Source organism: Amblyomma maculatum, chromosome 5 (assembly GCF_055883805.1).
Source record: "Amblyomma maculatum isolate TAMU_Amacu chromosome 5, ASM5588380v1, whole genome shotgun sequence".
NCBI classification, from domain to species: domain Eukaryota; kingdom Metazoa; phylum Arthropoda; class Arachnida; order Ixodida; family Ixodidae; genus Amblyomma; species Amblyomma maculatum.
In genome coordinates this window covers 161559623-161583105 of record NC_139348.1, presented here as the reverse complement: position 1 = coordinate 161583105, position 23483 = coordinate 161559623, and the positions used below count along the sequence as shown (strand labels likewise).

The 23483-nt window shown below is 46.5% G+C and overlaps 1 protein-coding gene across 1 annotated transcript in view; it reads right to left on the bottom strand.

Moving 5' to 3' along the window:
* Gga (ADP-ribosylation factor-binding protein Gga) overlaps positions 1-23483 on the bottom strand; it is a 75227-nt gene that overhangs the window by 51139 nt on the left and 605 nt on the right. Inside the window, exons 2-6 of the mRNA XM_084604890.1 lie at positions 17820-17980; positions 14476-14574; positions 13225-13383; positions 7792-7863; positions 7078-7158 (exon numbers count right to left, since the gene is read on the bottom strand). Of these exons, the coding sequence (XP_084461016.1) occupies positions 7078-7158; positions 7792-7863; positions 13225-13383; positions 14476-14574; positions 17820-17980 (572 nt within the window). The remainder of the gene's footprint in view (positions 1-7077; positions 7159-7791; positions 7864-13224; positions 13384-14475; positions 14575-17819; positions 17981-23483) is intronic.

Here is a 23483-nt window from a genome sequence, read left to right as displayed (position 1 = left end):
CCCAAAACGGGGACAGAGGATAAAGCCAGGTGAAACCATAGAAGAGAGGATAGACTCGAAATGGCGTCATAATCGGCGCAGCGACCGGCGGCATCGGAGGGTAGGGGCTGGCGGCCGCGGAGGCAGCTGCCTGCCCTCTTCCTCTGCGCAACCTCCGAAGCTTGCAACTAAATACTCGCTAATTCGACCACCGCTACTTCAGAAATACAGATAACTATATATTTTTGTCGGTGCGGTCTCAGCCAAAGCCCAGGAAAGGCTATGACGTCAGACGGGCGTGCTTCCATATAAAATGCCAAATCATTATGCAGAAAAAACGTTTTTTTTGCGAAAGTCATCTCTTTTCCCCCATGAGTCATCAACGAAAGCACGCAGTTAGTCGCGATCATGACGCCGGCTTTTAGCAGCATTCGCTTCAAAAGCCGTTTGCACTATCATGCATTCCAGTGATTGTGTGGCACTGAACAGCGCCCATCCCAAACATGATATTGTTACGCTGCGTAGCGACGCACTCAGAAGAAGCAGAAGCAAAGAAGAAGAAGCGGAGGAAGCGAGGCACGCGCAGACTGACCCAGGTTTTCTGAGCCGTGTGCGTCCGTCCTTCATACGAAGTTCAGCTGTATTAAAACCATTTCATCCGTTACATTTGGTACTAGGCGCTGGGTAAAAACGTTCTGGATCCACCAGTACCTCGTTGCAGCCGTCATGTAGCAGGTTTGCCACCTTTACCTCTCAACAGTACTTTTCAATGGCTACCACCCGCACGACGCAGACTCATGAACAGCGACCTGAAGAAACGACGGCCTTTCCCCGCCAGGGAGAGCCGCACACGTTCCACGGTGAGCCCGAAGATGACGTTGAGGAATGGCTCCAACATTACGAAAGATGCAGCAAGTACAACCGCTGGAACTCAACCGCACGTCTGTACAACGTTGTTTTCTTCCTCGCTGGGACGGCTTTGACTTGGTTTGATAACCATGAAGAAATCCTGACGACCTGGGACTGATTCATTGAAGAAATTACGAAGTCCTTTGGGGATACCCTTGCGAAAAAGGAACACACTGAGCATCAGCTTTCCCAGGGAGCCCAGCTGCCCGGTGAGACATGCACACGTTATATCGAGGAAATATTGAAACTTTGTTGCATTGTAAACTGGCAGATGTCAGAAGAAGACAAGGTAGAGCACCTTCTCAAGGGGATTGCTGAGGATCTGTACAACTTCCTTATTTTGCAGGACACCCTTGCTACAGCAGCAGATGTCATCAAGCAGTGGCAGGCATTTCAGGCGTTAAAGGCACGTCGGATAGCGCTCAAATTTGGCCGTCTTTCAAATATGACAACTGTTGCCGGTATCGACATTCCGGAGGCTGAAGACATCACTTCTATGGTCAGGAGGATTATACGCGAGGAGCTGGATATTCAGCGGCAACGTATAAATTTTGATGTACCTTACCAACCGACATCGAGGTCCATATCATCATGGGAGCAACGCACGCCATGGGCTGCACAAAATAACAGCGAACCATCTTACAACAACGGCGTGGAGCGAACCCTGCAACTAACATCGCACCCTTATTTCCAGCAGCGTCCAGCCCATCCGAATGAAGTGCCTCGTGGTGCTCCTCGTCGCGCTTCTGTCGCCCTATCTCGGCCTCCAAGGGATCCTGAAGTGAACTACCAGAGCCACCAGCCACCCGTATGTTACAGCTGTGGGGGTAGCGGACATATCTTCCGCTTTTGCCCGCGTCGTCAAATTACCCGACCCCCTGTCCAACGAGCACCGCGCTTCCGAATGGTGCCCAGTGGGAGCAGCAGCCACCCGCTACCTTCTATCGGCCCTCTTCCCCTCAACGCCCCGCACGGAATGACTCCCCTGTGTCCGATCACAGAATCACTCCCCAACTGCAGCGACAACCCCGTTCGCCATCCCCACGTCGCCGCTTTGTTTCTCCACCGCTGGGATACTAGGTGGTGCGACCGATGAAGGTAAGGTCGCCAGACGGTCAATTTCACGCATACCTCTACCTATTGTCACGCTAAAGAACAAAGTGTCAGTGTGTGTAGACAAAGTTAAAACGGATGCTTTGGTTGACACTTGTGCCGCTGTGTCAGTTATGAGCCTTTCATTTAAGAACCGCCTTCGACAGAAAGTTATGTTTGTGTGGGACAAAAACACTACATTTTGTGGAGTTGGGGAAGAAACTTTAGTTCCGGTTGGCCTGTGCTCAGTTTCAGTTGTAATTGGTGATGAGTGCTATAAGACAGAATTCGTTGTATTGAGATGTGCCACGCATGACGTTATCTTGGGTGCTGACTTTTTGCGCAAGTGTGGTGTGACTTTAGACTTTAGTGCCAGTGAAATTTGTTTGCAGCCGTACATTATCCCCGCATTAGTATAAAACATGTCTCAGAGTCATCAAGAAGTTCTCGCCTTGACGGAAGATGTGCTGCTGCCTGCGATGACGGCGACGTTTCTCCCTGTGAAGTAATCTGAATCCTTCATGGGTAAACATTCAATAGTCGTCGAGCCAGATGTCTCGAATGGAGCGAAGGAAAATATTTTGGTGCCACGCTCCAGTCGTGGAGGCGGAGGATGTTGGCGCATACCTCTGGGCTGTGAACGTGTCAGAAGAGCCTGTTTGTCTTCCTTCTGGTTTGACACTCACGAGATTTGAGAATTATGTGACTCATACCATTGGAATTATTTCCGATTGCAGAGGAGCCGCGAAAGACAAGTCTGAATATTGTGCTGAGTTTTAGGGCATGGTCAACAAATCGCTCCCATCTAGTGAACGTCGTATTCTGCAAGACATTTTGACAACTTATGCCCAAGTGTTCGACTTTGCCTCAAACGGATCGGGTAGCCATTTCCCAGCTTCTCGGCTACAGCACAAAACACAGAAAACGCACCCCCTATTCGCCAAAAACCTTACAAAGTCTCCCCGGCAGAGCGCAAGATAATTCAAGAACAGGTGGACGAAATGCTGCACAAAGGAATCATCCGAGAATCTTCCAGTCCGTGGGCCGCACCTGTGATCCTCGTGCGAAAAAAAGATAATTCTTGGCGATTTTGTGTAAACTACCATCGTTTGAATGCGGTAACAAAGAAAGACGTATACCCGTTACCTCGCATTAATGACGCTGTCGACTGTCTGCATTCGGAGTCATATTTCTCCTCTGTTGATTTGCGATCTGGCTATTGGCAAATTCCTCTACATCCATCCGACCGTGAGAAGACTGCTTTTTTAACACCAGATGGTTTATACGAATGTAATGTAATGCCCTTTGGATTATGCAACGCTCCCGCAAGGTGCGAGCGATTTATGGACACTATCCTTCGTAGGCTCAAATGGGAAATATGCATGTGTTACCTTGATGATGTTATTTTTGGAAAGACCTTCCAAGAGCACAATGAGAGGCTCCATAAAGTTCTTGAATGCATTGGCAAAGCGGGCCTCATTTTGAATTCGAAGAAGTGCCATTTTGGAGAGTGACAAACTTTAGTTCTGGGGTTCCTCGTCAACGACGGTGGTATCAGACCGGATCCGCAGAAGATTGCTGCAGTACGCGACTTCGAAACTCCACGCACCCTGAAAAGTCTTCGGAGCTTTCTTGGCCTCTTTTCTTATTTTTGTCGCTTCATTGCTGTTTTTGCGCAACTTGCCCACCCCCTTACTTCTCTACTGCACAAGGATTAGCAATCTGTGTGGACCCCAGAGTGCGAATTCTCTTTCAATCTGCTCAAGCCTTCTCTAACTTTAGCACCACTGCTGCGCCACTTCGACCCTTCTGCTGTAACAGGGGTTCACACTGATGCCAGTGGCGTCAATCTTGGGGCGGTGCTTGTGAAGCTGCATAGTGGGGCTGAAGTCGTTGCATATGCCAGCCGCACGTTGACAAAATGTGAACGGAACTACACAGTTACCGAATTGGAGTGCCTCGCAGTTGTGTTCACTGTGCACAAGTTCCGACCATACCTATATGGACGCTACTTCACCATAGTTACTGACCACCATTCTCCATGCTGGCTTATCGGACTTCGCGATCCATCTGGTCGTCTGGCGCGCTGGGCATTACGCCTACAAGAATACAACTTTGGTGTCGCGTACAAGAGTGGACGACATCACAGTGATGCAGACTGCTTGTCACCGCACCCATTGCCGACTTCCGTTAACGATGAAGACGGCTTCGACGGGTGCTTAGCCTCAATCGCGTCGACGTTTCCTAGTATGGCGACCTTTAGGCGAGAACAACGCAACGACCGGTCACTACAGCCTCTTATACAAGAGGCAGAAGGAAGAGCAGAGTCAACGCAGTTTACTATCAAAGATGGTGTTTTGTTCAAGAAGAACTACTCAGTTGACGGCGCTGCCCTCCTTTTGGTCGTCCCAAAATGTCTCCATGCACAAGTTTTGCATGCCATGCACGATGATATTACCTCTGGACATCTAGGCTTTTGTCGTACCCTGCACCGAATTCACCAGCGTTTTTATTGGCCACAAATTTATAAGACCACCAAGCAATATGTTGCAACATGTGAAAAATGCCAACAACTTAAGGCACGCACCACCACACTGGCCGGACCTTTACAACCCATCAAGCCACCTACCTCACCTTTTGAAAAGATTGGAATTGACCTGCTCGGTCGTTTTCCAAAGACTGTAGAGGGCTGCCGCTGGGTTATCGTCTGTGTTGACTATCTTACCAGATACGCGGAGACCGCTGCTCTCGCTACCGCAAAGGCTGCTGATGTTTCATCGTTTCTTTTGCATTCAGTTATTCTTCGCCATGGCGCACACAGTGTTATTATAAGTGATCGTGGTCAACAATTCACTGCTGATGTCGTGAAAGAAATGCTCCGACTTTGTGGTTCACACTAACGACACTCCACACCGTATCATCCGCAGACCAACGGTCTCACCGAGCGCACCAACCGCACCTTGACAACCATGCTGTCCATGTACGTCTCGTCTGACCATCGCAACTGGGATGCAGTGCTACCGTATGTGACGTACGCTTATAACACTGCAAATCATGAAGTTACCGGCTATTCTCCTTTCTATTTAGTCTATGCAAGAACTCCCCACTTTTCTTAGACACCATCTTCCCATTTTCCCCCAACGAAGATGCGTCTGTTTCCCAGATACTATGCCGTGCCAAAGAAGCCCGTCGTATAGCCCACTTACGCACACTGGCTTCTCAAAGCTGCTCGAAAGAACACTACAATCTGCATCATTGTGCAGTTGCTTACTCCCCTGGAGACTACGTCTGGCTTTGGACGCCTATCCGCAAGCGAGGATTATATGAGAAGTTTCTCTGCAAGTACGATGGCCCCTTCGTTGTGTTGGACCAACTGAATGACGTGAATTAGGTTATCGCCAAAGTCACGACGGATAACCGCCAATCCCGCAAAACACAAGTTGTTCACTTGGCTAGCCTGAAGAGCTGCCATCTTCGATCTGCCAAAATTTTCTCGAGGACAAGAATTGTTTGCCCGGGGGGAATTGTTACGCCTTATAGCGGCGCACTCAGAAACAGCAGAAGCAAAGAAGAAGAAGCGGAGAAAGCGAGGCGCGCGCAGACTGATCCGGGTTTTATGAGCCGTGTGCGTCCGTCCTTCATATGAAGTTCACCCGTTTTAAAACCATTTCATCCGTTACAATATGACAAAGTGAAAACGAGGCCTGTACAACCGGACAAGTGCTGGCACTCTCTGCACGGGTTAGACCCCTAAAGCTGAAACTAAACTAAATACTAAATCCTTGGGCACAGCAGTCGAGCGCCCCAACCACTGCATCACCACAGCGGGGATGGTAAAATAAAAGTATTAGAGAGTTTTAGTTTACAGTGATCTGCCACCGCGAGTTCCACTGTGCATGCCCAGACCGCCTAGTCGCCAATAGATGGCGCCACATACTTGATGTTGGCGCACAGACCTGCCGCGTCGGGACCAATCAGCTTGTGCGCCCTGCCCACGTGCGGTAAAGAGTCACGGTGGCGGATTGCGGATCACAGTAAGCTAAATCTCTCTATTGTATTGTATTGGGTCTTATAATGCATAGGCAACTAAGGCAATCGTGTGCCAAAGACAGATTTGGCGGGTAAAATAAAAGGTAAAAAGGGACGACATTCTCAAAATGCCAGTAAGTACGCACAAAGCCAGCGGCAGAAGCACTGTACAATTTCAATCTTAACAATCAGTAAAACCTTGTTACAAGAGACACTTAAAGGGCCCGAAAAAGATGTCTCTTGTAACCAAAAATTCTTATCAACTGGCATGTGTGCCCATTTAGATTTCCTTATCTAAATTCTGTTCCATATCAATGTCCTGTTTTGTTGCAATATGTCTGGAACCAAGAAGAAGTGCCTCCTCTTGACTGGAAAGTCAAGATGTCCCCATTGTTTCAGCCATTGTCATCACATTCCTGTGTGACTGAAAAAACAGGGACATTTTGATTTCCAAGTCAAGAGGAGGGACTCCTTGGTTCCTGACATATTGCAAAACACACACACACACACACACACACACACACACACACACACACACACACACACGCACACGCACACGCACACGCACACACACACACACACACACACACACTAATATTAAAACAGAATTTAGATAATGAAATCTAAACTGCCACACATACAAGTTCGTATGAGTAGACTATGTTGCATGAGCCCACCTGGGTTGTCTTTTCTAAATAGCGAAGAAGTTATTTTAGGGACGTGCAAAAGTTGCCCTTAGTAACAGAGTGTCCCTTGTAACCATGTCTCTTCTATGCAATGCTGTTAACGTGGCAAACATAGGAAAACCGGCCAAACCATTTTCATCTGTCTCTTATAACCGAGTGTCTCTTGTAACCATGTCTCGTGTAATGACATTTTACCGCAAAAGAAAACAAGTCTCGTAGAATGGGAAACACTACGACAGGTAATGATGAAAAAAAAAGTGCTGTGTTATCTGCAGTTGTAAGATAGTTGACAAAGCCCAAGCTTTTAATTGTACACTGGAAATTACAACAATGTTACAACACAGTGCAAAGATGTGGCCGCATAAATAAGGTGGTCCCTTACCTCTTTGACCATGTTGCGGATGAGCCGATTTGCCGCTTGCAGGTCTTCAGGATTCTTGCTCTGTAGCAGCTTCTGCAGCATCTGCACAGGCACGTTCATGTGCCACACACATGTGAAAGCTCATGCATGGGAGGCCAATAGGTTTTATTCATCCCACTAGCCTCTATTTTGCATGTGGGCTGAAATTGAATACGACCCATCCACAAAAATTTTGAACCTTCATTTTTCAAATACATTGCGTGCTATTCAGAACAGGAACTGTGCTCCACAGAACCATTGTGTGAGAGAGGGCAAAATTTCAGATTGCATAGCCACTGATAGCTCAACTTACCAAACAATCTCGCTGGCCAATGGCTAGGCCACCACATAATGTGTACAACGGCCGTTACTTCAACTTTCAAGGGCGTCATACGAATGATGCCACCGTTTTATCTGCCATTGCCGAGTATTTAGGACCACCTCACAAGCACACACACACAAAGCGCAATGCCACTGACTTCTCTCGTAATGGGACAAGTAATGCTTCTGCATGACCAAACTAGGATACCAGGGAGTAGCCACTTTCTTGCATCAAATTTCGGCTTCACATTGGCCAGGAGGACCTTAAAGAGCCACACTGATAATGCCCAACTTTGGCATCATCCTTCACCGTCTGTCGCCAGACTCTGCACCAAGAAGCATTCGCCAAGCTCTTGCTGCACAAGCACTGCTCACCTGTGACTTTTCTTCATCCTCAAAGACAGCGCTCTGGGACCTCGGTGCAGGCGTAGGGCTTGGCTCATAATCCTGGGGAAGCAAAGTTAGAAAAAATTAGGAAGAAAAGGGAAGCAAGTTAGAAAAAACACAATGGTGCCCTTGCCAGCTTTCTGTGAACCTCAAATCATGCTGACCACGTCTGCAGAACCCACGCTGCCGTTTCTTTGTTTTGACACTGTCTGGAGCTATAGCCGGCCATTTCAGTAAAATATAACAGTACACTCCATATACGACAGCAGGACACATCTGTCCTACCAGTTTTATGTGCTGGCAAACGGACAACAGTGCACCCATGCACCATATTTTTGCATGCTCAATAATGCCGAACAGTCACAAAACCACTAAGCGCATTTTTGTTCTTTAGCTAATAGGCCAGCTTTGTGGTCCTCATGTCCTTACAAGTCCAGTTTGGCGTGGCCATTACATAAAAAAAAAAAAATGGGGGAGAAAAAACTGCTGACTTCTTAGTCTTTTCCGCTAGACTGCTGCCATGTAATACTTTTTGAAGTAATTTTCAATTTTAATGAAAGTTTTCCTATGTACCTCAAAGAGAGCTTTTTGGCGGGCTAGTTGGTAAAAAAAGTAAAAACAGCATGAAAATGAAGACGTGACCACATAACACAAGGAACTGTGCTGTGTGGTCACAAAACACAGTGCCTGTGTTGTGTGGTGACATCTTCGTCTTTGCGCTGTTTTTATTTCCTTCTATTATACCTTGTGGGGATTCACAATCCCCTGCCCCCATTATAACGGCAGCGCGTAATTATAACGCAAGTTAGGCGCGCTGTTAAGGAAGTTGGCAGAGGAGAGGGCACACTGGCCACCCCCCACTACCTTCCAGTCTCTCGCGGCAACGCTGCCGTGGGCTTCCCTCTTTCTTCCCGGCGTAATCCCAAGGCTCCTCTTCCTCGCAACTCATTGGGTGCTTTTCAGCGGTTGAGCATGCACGCGCACGGTTGCATTTTCTGTCGGGGAGGCCACCGCCTTCCCCCTCGTCACCCGGTGCCACACACATTTACCGCTGCGGGCTGTGAGCACAAAGCTGTGTCAGGTGAGCAGACTCCCTCTCGCCTCCTTGCGTGTGCTTCCCCATTAGGTGGTTGATTTCACCCCCGTACGCGAGTGGGACGTTTGCTTGCTACAGCGGTTGTATTTGATTGTTGTGCCTTGCCATTTACTCGAGCCCAATAAACTGTTCGAATACATAACTCGATGTTTGTCCCCTCTGGCACGAACCCGCCGCAGTAGCGGATTCTCGCACCGCGGGTTGGGGGTCACAGCTCTGTCTACTAGGGCTGCCCGTCGGGGTTAGAAGGTGACTGTAGCGTCTAGCCCCCCCCCCTTTCCCCCCCCCCCCCTTATGGCACATTCTTGCGAGAATAACCCCCATAACCTCACAAAGACTGAGGTACGGATACACAGCCATTTAGCAGTCTTTCTACAAGGTTCTTAGTAACAGTGCTAAGGCCTTAAAAAAGAACAGCGACCGAAACAGCTTGGAAGTGATGTTTAGTTTGTGGAGCCATCCCGAGTGGAATTCGCCCATTTCTATGCATGTGAGACAAGCCTTCAGCTCACATCATGCAAAGGCAGACCTGCCAAACCCACAGTGCTCAATCTACTATAGAGGACACCAAAAAATACTAAGATTTGGTGAAAAATACGAAAATGTTTTTGTTACTCAAAATCTCATTTGAATGATGGAAACAGAGCAGTCTAAACTAAAGTTTTGAAAAGTCACGTAAACAAAACTTCAGAAAGACGTATTTAAAGTGAAAAGTTGGAACAGTACTGCGGAGGTTACTGCTTTTGCCTTCCGAAGGAAGTTCTTGTTGGACACCTGATTGCGACAATCTCCAGACTCCTTGCATTTGAAAATTAACAGTTGTTCTAGGCTCTCTTTTGACATGGAGGAGCAAAGCCTGGTCTTCTTGGCTTTGCTAAACTCTTTCACACTCTCTGTTACTGTGTGGGAGAGTCAAAATGCCTAACATAACTTTTGCGAGCACTCTCTGTTACTGTGTGGGAGAGTCAAAATGCCTAACATAACTTTTGCGAGCTTATCATACAGTCAAACCCGGTTATAACGAACTGCGTAATTCAACGCAATTTGTTCGCTATATAAAGTATTTCGCTATAACCAAACCCGTTTATAACGAACTTCAGTACCAAATTCGTTATACACGATGTCCAGACAGCGCAGCGAAAACGCACTAACTAAAGAAAAACCGTGCCGCTCACCATGAATCTACAAAAGAAATTTATTGCAGATAAATGCTCACTTATTTGCAGTAGGCAGTGATCTTCGCCTGAACACTGCATTTAACTCCATCAGCGAGAATCGCACTTTCCACACGCGACATCATTTCCACAAACTCCAGTCCGCTTCCCTGTATTCCGGAGCAGTATCGGCGCAGCAAATCGGTAGCAGCGAGGGCTTCGTGCAACGTCGGGCGAGGGCGATCGTCCTCCGGCGGCGGCTCCTCGGTCTCCTCGTTCACACCAGATGCCAGCATGTCGGCAACAATTTCCGAGTCCAACGGACTCGCTGTCACGACTACGTTGTCGTCAACAGTGAGAAAATCCTCCAGGGCAACTTCTTCGGGCACAGCGTCCGGAACATCAGCGAGTTCTTCCCACAGCGTGGCAACATCGCTGTCATCTTGCACAGTGCGCGCTTCACTAGCAGCTTCTGCATCCTCTCGACATAGTCCAGCATGGTGGAAGCAGTTGCGGATTGTGGATTGCGTCACGTCTTGCCAGGCACGGTTAATCATTTCTATTGCGGCCAGCAAATTAATCTTGAGCTCGTCGTTAACCCGCAATTTCACCAACAGCCGCTCAACGACGCGTTTCCTGTAGCCCAGCTTGAAAGCGCGGATGATCCCCTGATCGAGGGGCTGCAAAACCGCTGTTGCGTTTGGTGGCAGGAAACAAAGCTCGATGTTCTTGAGCGTGACGCCGCAGTGGTGCGCAGAACAGTTATCGAGGAGGAGGCAAATCTTTTGCCCACTCGTTGCAAGTTCCTTGTCCCAGCCACGCAGCCACGCTTCGAACAACGTTCTGGTCATCCAGGCCTTAGAATTTGAGTTGTATGTGACTGGGAGTGAAGTGCATCCTCGCAGGCACATAGGAGACTTGAACTTGCCTATGACAAGCGGCCGCAGCTTTGATGAACCGTCCATGTTTGTCGTGAGAAGAACGGTGACTCGGGCCTTATTCAATTTGCCGCCATGGCACTTCTCATTCTTTAGCGCCAAGGTTCTGCTCGGCAGCAGTTGCCAAAACAAGGCAGTCTCGTCGGTGTTAAAAATATTGCACGGTTTGTATCTCTCCGTGACAGCACGCCACACGTCTTGCACCCACTTTTCAGCACTCTCAGCATCCACTGCTTGGCTTTCACCTGCAACCACCTTCCCGGTGATGGAGTAGCGGTCTTTAAATCGTTGGAGCCAACCACTGCCCGCTGTAAACCCCTCGACGTCCAGGACGAAGGCAAAATCTTTTGCCTTCTGTTGTAGCATGGGGCCAGAGACCGGCAGATTTCGCGCGCGAACGTCCAAGAACCATTGGTACAGCACTTTCTCTACTTGGTCGTAAGCCGGCTTGCAGTGGCGAAAGCCGTCACCATTTGGTCGTTCCTGTGCATTGCCTCTGATGACCAACTGGTTTTTCAAAATGGTGCTTAACGTGCTCCGCGGAATCTTGAAATGCGCGGCAACGTCAGACTTTTTTTCGCCGCGGCCAACGCGGCGAATTATCTCCAGCTTGTCGGAAAGCGGTAGGGCATGCCGCTGCTTCGTCGTCATCTTGCAGGATGTAGCGCCGGAATGCAAGCCAGCAGCAACGTAGGCACGTCCGGAATCGTGAGGATAGCAGCAGCACGACTTGCAAACGCGAACAAAGAAAGCTCCGAGGATGCGGGAAAGTTCGCCACTGACGCGTTCGTTGTTCGGAGGCTGCCTTCCCTTCGCCCAAACTTGAAACCAGTTCTGGCCGGTGTTGCTTCTTTCTCGAAGCGCAATAGGTCCGGAGCTGCTCAAACGTCTTTGATCACATGGTAGGCAGCTGCCGAATAGGAGCGCTGCAAAGAGAGGCTGGCCGATGGCGCGGATTTTAAAGGCTACTCACGCTACTCCGGGCGACGGCCGCACATGCGTACAGGAGGGTCCCTCGTGGAAGCTGCTGTAGAGAGCCCCTCCTGCGTTTTACGGAAGCGTGGCATCGGCGCAAAAGCAGCAGAAGCACCCTAGCGGGCGCGTGATGACGTATGCGCTGTGTGAGACCTTGGGGAACGGAGCCGTCGCCAATCTCCCTCCCATCTGACAACGGCATGCGCTAGAAGTATTGCGGCCCGGCAGCGTGGGCTGCCCGGAGAGAACTCGGAGCCGGCACAAAGGCCCGCCCGTTGGCGGGCGTTTGGCGACTGATCGCGCGCGCTGAGTTCGCTATATCCGATGTGTAGTTCGTTATAAAAAATACATTTTATATGCATAATGCTAGCGGAAATTCGAGTGTTCGATATAAAACATATTTCGCTCTATCCGAGTTCGTTATATTCGGGTTTGACTGTACTTGAAAGTATGATCAATGTCCTGAAAACTGGCAACAAAGTGCCCTGCTCATCTATGCACTCCTGAATGGTTACTTCTACTCGATCAGAACAGCTGGGAAGAGACACCAGGCTTGAATAGTGGCTTGGTCCACTTCAGGATTAAAATACCCACTAATCTTCTCATTGGTGTCAACAATACTTGCAGAATCCTTATTTTTCTTTGTACCGGGATGGAACAGAATTTTCCGACGACCGGCATTAGCGGCAGTAGATGCAGAAAGCATACCTTTTGCATTTGCTATATTTTTGAATGCACAAAAAATCCGTTGAATATTTGGGCATGAACCCTTGAAAGTACTACTTCTTGTAGAAATCTCACAATCGCACTCGCAGAAACTACGCTGCCAACACAGTAAGCCTAACTATAACAGCTTGACAGCTTCAGCTAGCTGAAAAGTCAACGATTGCAATGACGATGTAGCCGTACTATATTGAACGGGCATGATCTGATTGGAGCAGAGGCGCCGACAAGGGATGTGGCAAACAAATAAGATGCGCCGCGGAGTACACAGCCCGCCATGAGACGGCGCACGCGGCACAAAACCAGCTGGGTTCGCATTTTCACACGTCTACTCGATAGAACTCTGCTACCCTTTTTTTTGTCAACACACAAATCAAGAAAAATCATAAAATGAGAGTGGACACTACGATACTCGTAAGAAAGCACTGAAAATCGAGCTCTTTATGACAAAATTGTAAAACTTGGCAGGTATGCATCACGTAAAGTGTTCACACGTAACTGCCCATCAACAGAGAGAGAGCGCAAAAATTGCTACCTCGATGACGTAGACAGGGTCGACAGCAATGACACCCTGGCGTTTGAGCATCTGGTAGGCCTCGTGGATCTTGGCATGGTGCTTCATCTCAATGCTCCAGCGGTACAGCACCTCGATGATCTTCTGCTTCACCCGCTGGGAGGCACGGTTGCCCAAGTACTGCACACACACCACCACCACTCAGAACATGCCACCCAGGATGCGGTGACAAACATGCGTAAGGATGACGAAAAGTGGTTATGAGTAAAATAAAAGGAAAGGCAAACACTGCCTCACTCCTGACAGGCCCTTGAGCCATGCCCCCATGGAGGAGTGAGCGTAAGGGGTGAAAAAAAGGAAATAAGAGCCATAGCCAATGGGGGCTCCAGATAAACTGAGCACTAGGATACTGAACAGTTTTTAACAATAATAGTCTGTCACCTGCTAGTTTCCACCAGCAAGCAACGGCATGGCTGCTGCAGGAGCAAAGAGAAGCGCGTGCACAAGTTGGCAGACTATCAATTCCTCTGCAAGCATAGGATGCAACACCAGGAGCTAAGCAGACCATCGGTTATGTGTGGAAAACACTAAGAGGAAAAAATAAAAATGACGAGGTCATATCATGCAAAAGAACAAACACCCTGCCTGCCACTCCCCATTCTAAACATTATTTCTTCTTAAATCGTGCTTAGACTGTAGACTAGTCCCAAGCAAGTAAAGAAAGAATGACTGATGGTTTGACTCTACCATCCAACGTAGTGTGTAGTTCACAAGGGAGGAAACTTGGGCTAGTCGGTAACAGTGATCCATGACATGAGAGTGTAGTGCAAAAACATCCAAATCTCAATTCCACATCCACGCACCTAATTTCGGTGTGGGACATGTCCATTAGTCAAACTGTCCCTCACTTTTACCGTAACTTAAGAGGATACTGCGACAGCAACGTGTCCCCCTCTGCCTATTGTGCACAGATGGAAATTGATGAAGACAACAAGCAATGCATAGTGCGAGAGAGTGGCAGTTAAACACGCGGAGTGATCACCTGCCGCGACAGATGAGCGGTTCTCAAATTGCTTTCCACAAAAAATTCCTGGGTTCGAATTCTCTCAACTTCTAAGGGTTCTTTTTAAAACCTTGAGCTCAGTGAAGGCTCAAGAAGCACACAAGATTCGTGGTTGCATTTGACGTTAATTAGTGCTTTTGCACTAGAACTGCAACAAACGACACTGCACGTTTCATGCTTTGCAGCGTTGAGCAGAAGGAGACACTTGCCTTGGGCGAGACCACCTTAATGAGCTCGTTGAGGAAGCGAAACTTGCCCAGCTCATCCTGGAACTTGGCTCCACACCGGTTGGCACACTCTTCTAACACCTGCACGATCAAAAAAGAGCGGTCACTGCCTTGCCTTCACGTGTAACAAAGTCTTGGTAGCTGCTGCTAGCCTGTTATAACTGTGGAGAAAATCACCTAACTACATAATGTGCTCAAAGGAAGCATTTCAGACCAAGTGATTACCAAAAAAAAAATTCCTCTCCCTCTCCATAATTAAAGAAAAAAACTACAGAACAATACAGAAGATGAAACTGCCTTCCAATCTTGGCTAGAACGCATTTTTCTAAAGGAACATTCATCGCTGTTAGCGAGAGACTGCTGTATTAGTTTGAGGATGTACTTAAGTCTCCTCTGCACCGTTTGGCAGCAAGAATGTCTCTTTCACCACTACATTCATCACTCTCCCTACATATTACTGAACCTGTCACAAAGGTAGTTTGAATGCATAATGCAGGTCAGTAACCATCGGACTCCAATGAAGTACTGCTGTTTTCATCATTAAACACAACACAAAGCAAGTGGCCACTGAGTATCAAACATAGCAACCTCACACTTGTTATATATAAAAAAAAATGGAGCAAATTTTTTTTTAGATCCTGTCTTATACCATTCATTTTAAGCTATGTTACATTGGGTTCACCAATTGTTATTCACTACTCAGATTGACAGCTCTGCAAACTGACAAATCGATGCCAATTACTGCCCCATGAACTGCCCATGAGTTTTGACCACTATCTTTTTATAGCACGTTTTGCAATGCAAAGACGCAGGTATCACACAGGTCTTCGAATCGCAGCAGCTTCTGCAGGGAAATATGCGTGGTTGACTAGTCCAACTTTACCTTTGTGTCACTTTGGCAGTCAGTTGAACAGCATTTCGTGCAAGACTTTCAATTAAATACCAAACTTAGTTCAATAGTTGACATGGTTCACCTACCTGCAGCATCACTCTAAGCATTTTTACCGACTGGAGCTTATATAATATCATGCTTACATTCGGTGACCACTAAATTTGACCATGTAGCATGGTTCTCGAAAAATTCAATAGCCATTGACAGAAAGGGCACTGAGATTGCCTATGTGATAGGTGATGTGATAGCAGAACCTGCCTGGTTAGGGATTGTTAAAAAAAAAAAAAAAAAAGGAGATCTGAACATGTCAACTGCGATGCCAGATGGTCGCCAAGCACAGGCACAGAATTCTCTCAAAGCTGGCAAGTGTAGAGAATCTATGTAGACTTTAATGCGCTGTTGCCCACCATCCTGAGCAAAACCTGATCTGTCCCTGAAGCCTCCATGCCTGTGCAGCAACAAGACTCGTGTCTTTGTCATCAATCTGTGCGACTCACGAGACAACATGTCATAGTCAAAGCGCCAGAATTTGCAAGCTTGGGCAGCACTTGTGAGATCGGCACCAAACCAACCGGGATACTTGGATCCCAAGCTGTATAGCAAAAAGCAAAATAGAAGCTACTCTAGAAATAAATATAAATATAATAAACTACTTCACCACCAGCGGGTTTTCAACCAAAGTCAAGGTAAACGGTTAGCTTCGCTGGCCACTGCGTACGACCACTGCGCCATCTCGGTAGCCTGCTTTGTGTGTCACCAGGTCTCTCAGTTTTAATTTGGAACAGCGTCACACCATTGTATTGATGATGCATATTCCCCTTTCGCTTCCAAGTGCTTCCTGCAGCGAAGCCTGCTCAAAAGTGGGCAGAACGTTTGCGACAGGGCGCCACTGCTACTCCGTCTCACTCATCTCAATGATACACAAAAACAATGTTCCAACAATTCACGAGAGAAAATTACTGTGATGCAAAAAGCCTGAAGTGCATTCAATGCTTCCAACTTTCATATGATTCGAACATTTTTCCTGGTCCTTGCAGGCCAAATTAACAAGATTTTTAGTAGCCATCCCAGCTCTAGAAATAAGCCGGCTCCGGGAGTTGCAGCAAATTAAAGCAATGTAGAAGAGATTACATTGTACTTTTTCCATGCGTCGCATGGACTATATATATATATATATATATATATATATATATATATATATATATATATATATATATATATATATATATATATATATATATTTATATTTATGTATACATGGTGATATGAAGGAAATATGCAAACAAAATTGATGTCTATACTTTCTCAATAAATGTTTTTCTTTCCTTTTTTTCTGGTAAATGCACTTCATTAACTGCACCATATATTATAATATAATTTGCTATCGCAGCTGCATTCTGGGAAGCCAGACAAAATGCATGAAAAAGTGGTGCTGCAGACAGCAGAAAAGGAAAAAAACAATGCAGCTCTCTTTGCTATCCTCCTCGAGTGACTCCCAAAGGCAACTGAAAATGTATAATAACATGAACAGTGTTAACTCTGCACAAGGTAAAAATGATCTGTAAACATCCGAGCTATGCATTTCTTCCCACTAAGGCTGTGATGGAGCGGGAATGTGAAATCACTAAGGTTTAACTAAACATTTATGACCATCTCTTAGCAACAATTACAGGCAGTGTCCCTTCCATCGAGGCAGCACGTGATGACACACAAAAGCTCCAAATATTCCCTGCAATCAATCAAGCACAGATTATGACAGCCATATAAATTGCATGGCTAGACAGTTGTCTTCACAAGACCAAAAAAAGTAGGAGACGCTGATAAGATCTGATGCAATAAAGTGCATAAGCAGAATGGGCTTCCCCATGTGATGCTTCTGCCCTGTCCACCCATTGCCTGGAAGCTAAGCTAATTAACTTCGCTTCCCTCTGGCTTTCTCTCGTGGCTTAATAGTGATCTTGTGCTTTTATATGTGACGCATTTTTTTTAATTATTATTACGCAAGCTTGCCATAAGGCATATTATATTTGACGCATTTACATTTCACTTTATTCTGGCTGGCGATGGCATGAACATTTATGCATCTAGTGTACCATGTTGGATCAGTGGACGATGCGATGCATGTTCACAGGTGCAATCCTTTGGCACACTTGCTATCATCACTGCTTTCCCCCTCTCTACACTAATCACGTCCACCCCACCTTGCTGCCTCGCCATTAATGCCAATAAAGATTTTCCCCCACGTCCTTCAATTGAAGCAAATCACACGCGCTCGAGTCATTCGCGCTTCTTCCTCGGTTTTCAATAGACCACTGATGCACTCGGCTCACTACAGGCACTGGAGGCTTCGCTCGGAGGCTACGCAGAGACACACGACAGTGCTTCTGCCTAATGCACTGCCTGTGATCCAGTGAAGTAAAAGGAGGAAGCGTACCAGCAGGGCCTGCATGGCCTCGCGTTCTTGTGGAGACTGGATCTTGTGGGCCAGGAAACGTAGTGCCTGGTGAGAGCCGTCCCGCTCCAGCAGGATACGCTCACAAAGCTGCTGCACGGACTCCATGTCCAGCTCCCGGCACAGAGGATTGGTGGCCCGCGCTGCACAGCGCCACACCCATTCTCGTTTTCGCTTAACAATAGCTACGCAGTCTGACCTCCACAAAATGAGCCTCAAATCAGCGGAGCTCATTTCTATACTCTGGTTCCACTGAGTAACATACTTTGTTTTTTTTGTGCGCGTGATTTCATCCTGGAAAAAAAAAAGAACAATTAACGACCCAGCTTAGCAGGGAATTTTTTGAAGCCTGCAGCATAAAAAAAGGGAATGACTGTTGCATAAGCACCACTTCAGTATCTCTATCCAGAAAAGAATTGAACTATCTAGATGCTAACTTGTGCCACGTCCGCCCCGCGCCTGTATGACATGATGGTGCCTGCTGTTTATCAGGTATGAATACGGATCATGTATAAATGTGGTTTTCCTTGTAGTAAACCTCAGTTGAAGTTCCGCGTATTGTCCTGTGCTTTCTTCCCTTTGTCCCTGTCGCTACGCGTGGTTGCAATACGCATTCGATGGTCAACCACCAACTAGCCCGCCTTAGCCTGTTACATGTGCTACTTTCTAATTCAATGGCTCCTGTTCTATCTTTTTTTCCTTGTGTGAATTCAGCCATTACACTTGTTAACTTGACGGCCAACGTCACCTGTCGTACGCGCGTGTGTGCCCAATCGAGGAGCGCAGGAAATGCATAGGGACCACAGTAGTTCAGTGATAAGGCTACACATGAGAGTGCCTTCTATACACGGCATCACAGTTCTCTGCTCCCCCAGCTTGGGAAGCTGCGAGGACCCGTAGTAGCCATGAAGATGTCGGACTTGACTTGCCCCCTTAGTTCAGACCGTAGTGTCTTCATCAGTCTGGTGGACACACAGGGAGAAGGGGAGAATGACCTTTGGAAGGACGAGTCGGTGGTTCAAGGCAAGGGTCTGAACTAAGGGGGAAAGTAAAGTCCGACATCTTCATGGCTACTACGGGTCCTCGCAGCTTCCCAAGTTGGGGGAGCAGAGAACTGTGATGCCGTGTATAGAAGGCACTCTCATGTGTAGCCACTGAACTACTATGGTCCCTATGCATTTCCTGCGCTCCTCGATTGGGTTAAAAGTTGGAAAAAGAAAAATCCACAGTCAGGTAGAGTTTCCTACACTGGTGACCATGGTGTACCTACATATGTTGATGTGATGTTGTCAAAAGGTCCAAAGTTCTGCACGGAACCTGAGGATTCCCCAGCAAAGCTGTTGTGGCTTGTCAAAAATATCGTTAAGATGTTCCCCAGATGAGGAAAAAGGCTAGTGTATTTCCGAAGGTGTCAATTCCTTTGCGACAAAGCGGTCGCAACAGGAACAAAAACTTCATGTAAAAAAAACTTGAGTAACTTAAGCAGAATGATCTTGCCCTGATGATCTCTGATAAAGAGGGTAATTTTTCTGTTTTGCCTAATTCGGTATATTGTCAAAAGTGAGAGAAGCCGTTTCAAAAAACTTCTCCCCCTGTAAGTTCAGCGTCGCTAAGCTGAAGAAACTAGAGATAGATTTGTGTGAAAGATGTAACCTGGAGGCTCTGCTCGACTGTCAAAGGGTGCATCCAGCAGTGCCCTTAGCATTTTATTTTCCGCAAAACCCTGCAAACAAGATGTTCCTTTTCGAGCCATTGTATCTGAACGAGATATCTGGCAGGGGGTAGCGTCTAAGTTTCTTCAGAAACACCTACGCATGCTCAGCTTTGAGGACCCGTTCTTGATTAAGAATTCTGAAGACCTCATCATACTTCTTAGAGACCAAGAAAGCACAGGTGAACCATTTTCTTTTTCTATTGACGTTGTTGACCTTTTCTATTCTATTCCCCAAGACAAACTGCTTTGTGCTCTTAAGGATACCAGAGATGACTACGGTTCAGTGGCTTTTCAGAACGCATGTGGCATGAGTGTGGATGAATTTGTAGAGATGCTCCGTTTTTATCTTGTTTCGACCATAGTTAATTTCGGGGGAAAGAATTTCATTCAGAAGCATGGCGTATGCATCGGTTTATGAATTGCCCCATTGTTAAGCCATGCCATGGTTAAGCAACATTTCTTTATCATATTGTGACAATCGGATTGTCGCAAGCCTGGACACAGACCACTTGGCTAAGATTTTTAGATATGTTGATGATTATGCCATTTTCTTGAAAGGAGTATCTAGAGAAGGGGCTATTACAGCAGTGAACTGAATTCTTGAAATCTTTAAAGAGTGTGCCTTTGGGTCAAGCTTCAGCAATGAGTTGCCGTCGCACAGGTGCTTGCAGTTTTTGGACATCTGTGTTGTTACTGGTACTAGTGGAACCCAGGTGTGCTGGAGGTACCAGCCTTACTCAAAAAAAGGGATTATAAACCACCAGTCAGCTCATTCAAAGCTTATAAAAAGGGGAACAGCAAAAACCTGCCTGTATGCCGTTCTTGGTAAGTCTTGCCCACATGAAATGCAGCATAGCGTGCAATTTCAGTTACGACTGAATAGTGCTGGCTTCCCTTGTGAGATGGTCCCCTAGGTAATAGAAGCCCTTGCCAAAGAAGCTCGATGCCCACTGAAGCACCGCTCATGTGATAAACTGCAACGCCGAAGACCTGTGGCTTTGCCGTACTTCCACCAGATTTCCTATCGCCTCAAAAAAGTGGCCATGAAATGTGATGTCCAAGTGGCCTTAACAGCGCCCAAAAAACTTTCGGGAGCATGTGCAGTATGGTGCAGGGAAATGGAAAAAAGAATGAGTGCCACACTAAACAAGTAGACAGGTTCGTTCCCTGCAAAACAGGGGTGGTGTACAAAATACCCCTCATATGTGGAATTCTTAGATAGGGAAAATTGGACGCTACTATAATTTTAGACTTCAGGAGCACCGCGAAGCCGTCGAATCATTGGCGGTTAACTGGCAAAACATTGTCGCCATTGCCCTAACTGCACGCCCAGGTTCCGTGACATAATTGTCCTGAAAAAATTTACCGACCCAGCTTAGCAGAGAAATTTTTGAAGCCTACAGCATAAAAAAAATAGAGAACAACCATTGCATAAGTATTACTTCAAATCCAAAAAAGAATTCTACTATCTAGATGCTAGCTAGCGCCACGCGCGTCCCCATGCCTGTATGGCATGATGATGTCTGCTGTTTATCCGGTGTGATCAGGAATCATGTATAAATGTTTTGTTTGTTTGTTTTTTTGGAGTAAACCTCAGTTAAACTTTCGTGTTTTGTCCTGTGCTTTCTTCTTTTCGTCCCTGCCACTACACACAGTTGCATACACACGGTTGCAATATGCTTTCCATAGTCAACCACCAACCAGCCCGCCTTGGCCTGTTACATGTGCTACTCTCTTGCAGTTTGTCATCGTCACTGTAGCACACCACATGAGCACAATTCGGGAAAATATCACTGATTTCCTTAGTGCACACTCTTCTTCTCTCTGTCATGTGCTCGTCATGTTTTAGAATATTTTACACATTAAAAAACAACACTCCATCCACACTGCCCATTATGTGCTTTTACCTCTTCTCACTAAATGGTGTTGCACTGTTTTAAATCCTTTTTGGAGAAAATGGTATCCATGATGCACTAGATCTTCGTCGATGATGCTTACGTTACTGTGCCACAACAGCCCTGAATGTGCAAACTGAATGGATGCTACACTATACCAAAAACATATTACAGTATAGTGGGTAAGATTTATGTTGGTTTTCATTACCCATTTTCGGCAACGCAGGATCGCTATTGCAGTTTCTTCTCATGGTTTCCAGCATTGTAATGCATAAAGACGGGTGCATGCACCGACTGAAAAATTCTTGGTGGAACTTTCCTACAGAGTCTCTAGAGGAACTGTTGTGTGCAATTGTCATGTTTAGATAGAAACGTTTTCATTTTGTTGAAAAAAAATTGAGCAATTTGAGTGCAGTGTTCTGTCCTTGTAAGTGCTCGTGAAGTGATCTGGCAACCGAAAAAAAAAAAAAAAGCTAAACAAAACTTATGATTTAATTCCCTTTCTGAAACAACAGTGACCTTTCTACATTGAGCTTCAGCTCAAGCTATAGAATGACCTGCCCTGGTAGTAGACTACTGTAATATATTGAAAACGATGCCAACTCATCGGTTGATACCAACTCAAGTAGGTTCGTCCCAATGGTAAAAGATGCGCCTCCACAAGTTCTACACGAGAGTTACAGGGCTTAGCCAATGGAATCACAAGACAGGCCTCTAGTAGCTGAACCTCATGAAAGAACAAGTCACACAGCAATCTCTTGTCAATGAAGCACTTCATGAAGTGTGGCAAATTAAAGGGGAGCTGATGGGTGGCAATTCTTAGAAGGTCATCATAGTGACCTGCACTGATGCTTCACCCGACTATTTTTAATGATTCCTGTTTTTCTTTTGATAATTATATGTTTCAGTTGTAAATGCAGCAGCTTCCATTTAAAACTAAGAGAATGTGTCAAACAGCAAAGAAGGAAGCAACACTTGGGCACAAAAATGCTAAAACGAATAACAAGAAAGTAGTCACTGGTTCCCAAGTGTCAACAGTGCAAAGTCAACTTGTGAATCAAGCCCTGTTTACAAAAATAAAAGGAAAAGAAAATGTCAAAAAGCGACATCCACTATGAAAAGCTGAACTTCCATGGGTCACCTTGTTAGGCTGCTAACAATGTTTATTTTCTCTTCTATCCCATACCTCTTCTTTAAAGCCTCGTAAAAAGAAAACAGAAGGGAAGAATTTTTCTGCATTTGCAGCAGCATGCAAGAGTGCCTCGTTTGCCCGCCAGTTTCCAGTCGTAACAGAGTGGCACCTGTCACATATGCCTTGACGTGTGACGGCAGCATGCGCACAGGAAATAGCCGACAAGCCAGGGCTGGAAGTTTTCACATAAAAGTAGAACAGAACAATAGCTATTTCCTGATGTTCCGTCTGCACCTGAAAGTAAAGCCTTGCCATCCCACATAAGAAAACAGCCCAAGAGAAGCAGGCAACGAATGATGCCCAAACAAATAAGTTTAATTCATGCCAACGATGTCCGCACTGCTTCTGTAAGGGCAATTTCTGACCTTCCTAACCACCCTAACTTAACCGCTGAGGGGCGAAGCTTGTAAGGCAGCTTTGTGCGTCTTGTGTAAAAACGGTCACAAGCTTCAAGGAACTAATATGGTCACCACCAAGATTCCAGGTTACAGCCGCTTCTTCGCATATCGTCACAGCACGGCCTCTACACTGCTTACTACTGTTTACACGCGTCTGGAGCCATTGCAGCTGAGCAGATATCAAGAACTTGTTTCCGATAGCGCCTCCCTAGTAGCGATAAAGAGGCAAAGAACGCGTGATATCGCGACATTTGTCAACAGAAAAGAAGCACGCAAAGGTACTGAAATTTGTCATCATGCACCTACACCTCAAATAAAGCGAAAATTCCAAGGCGTGTCGTTAGCTTCAAGCGATTCTGTTAGCAAGTGGGTGACGCGAGAAACAACCTAGCTTCGAAAGTGTGCTAGAACCGCTGCTGCAGCGTCAACGCTCCGAGTGCTGCGAGG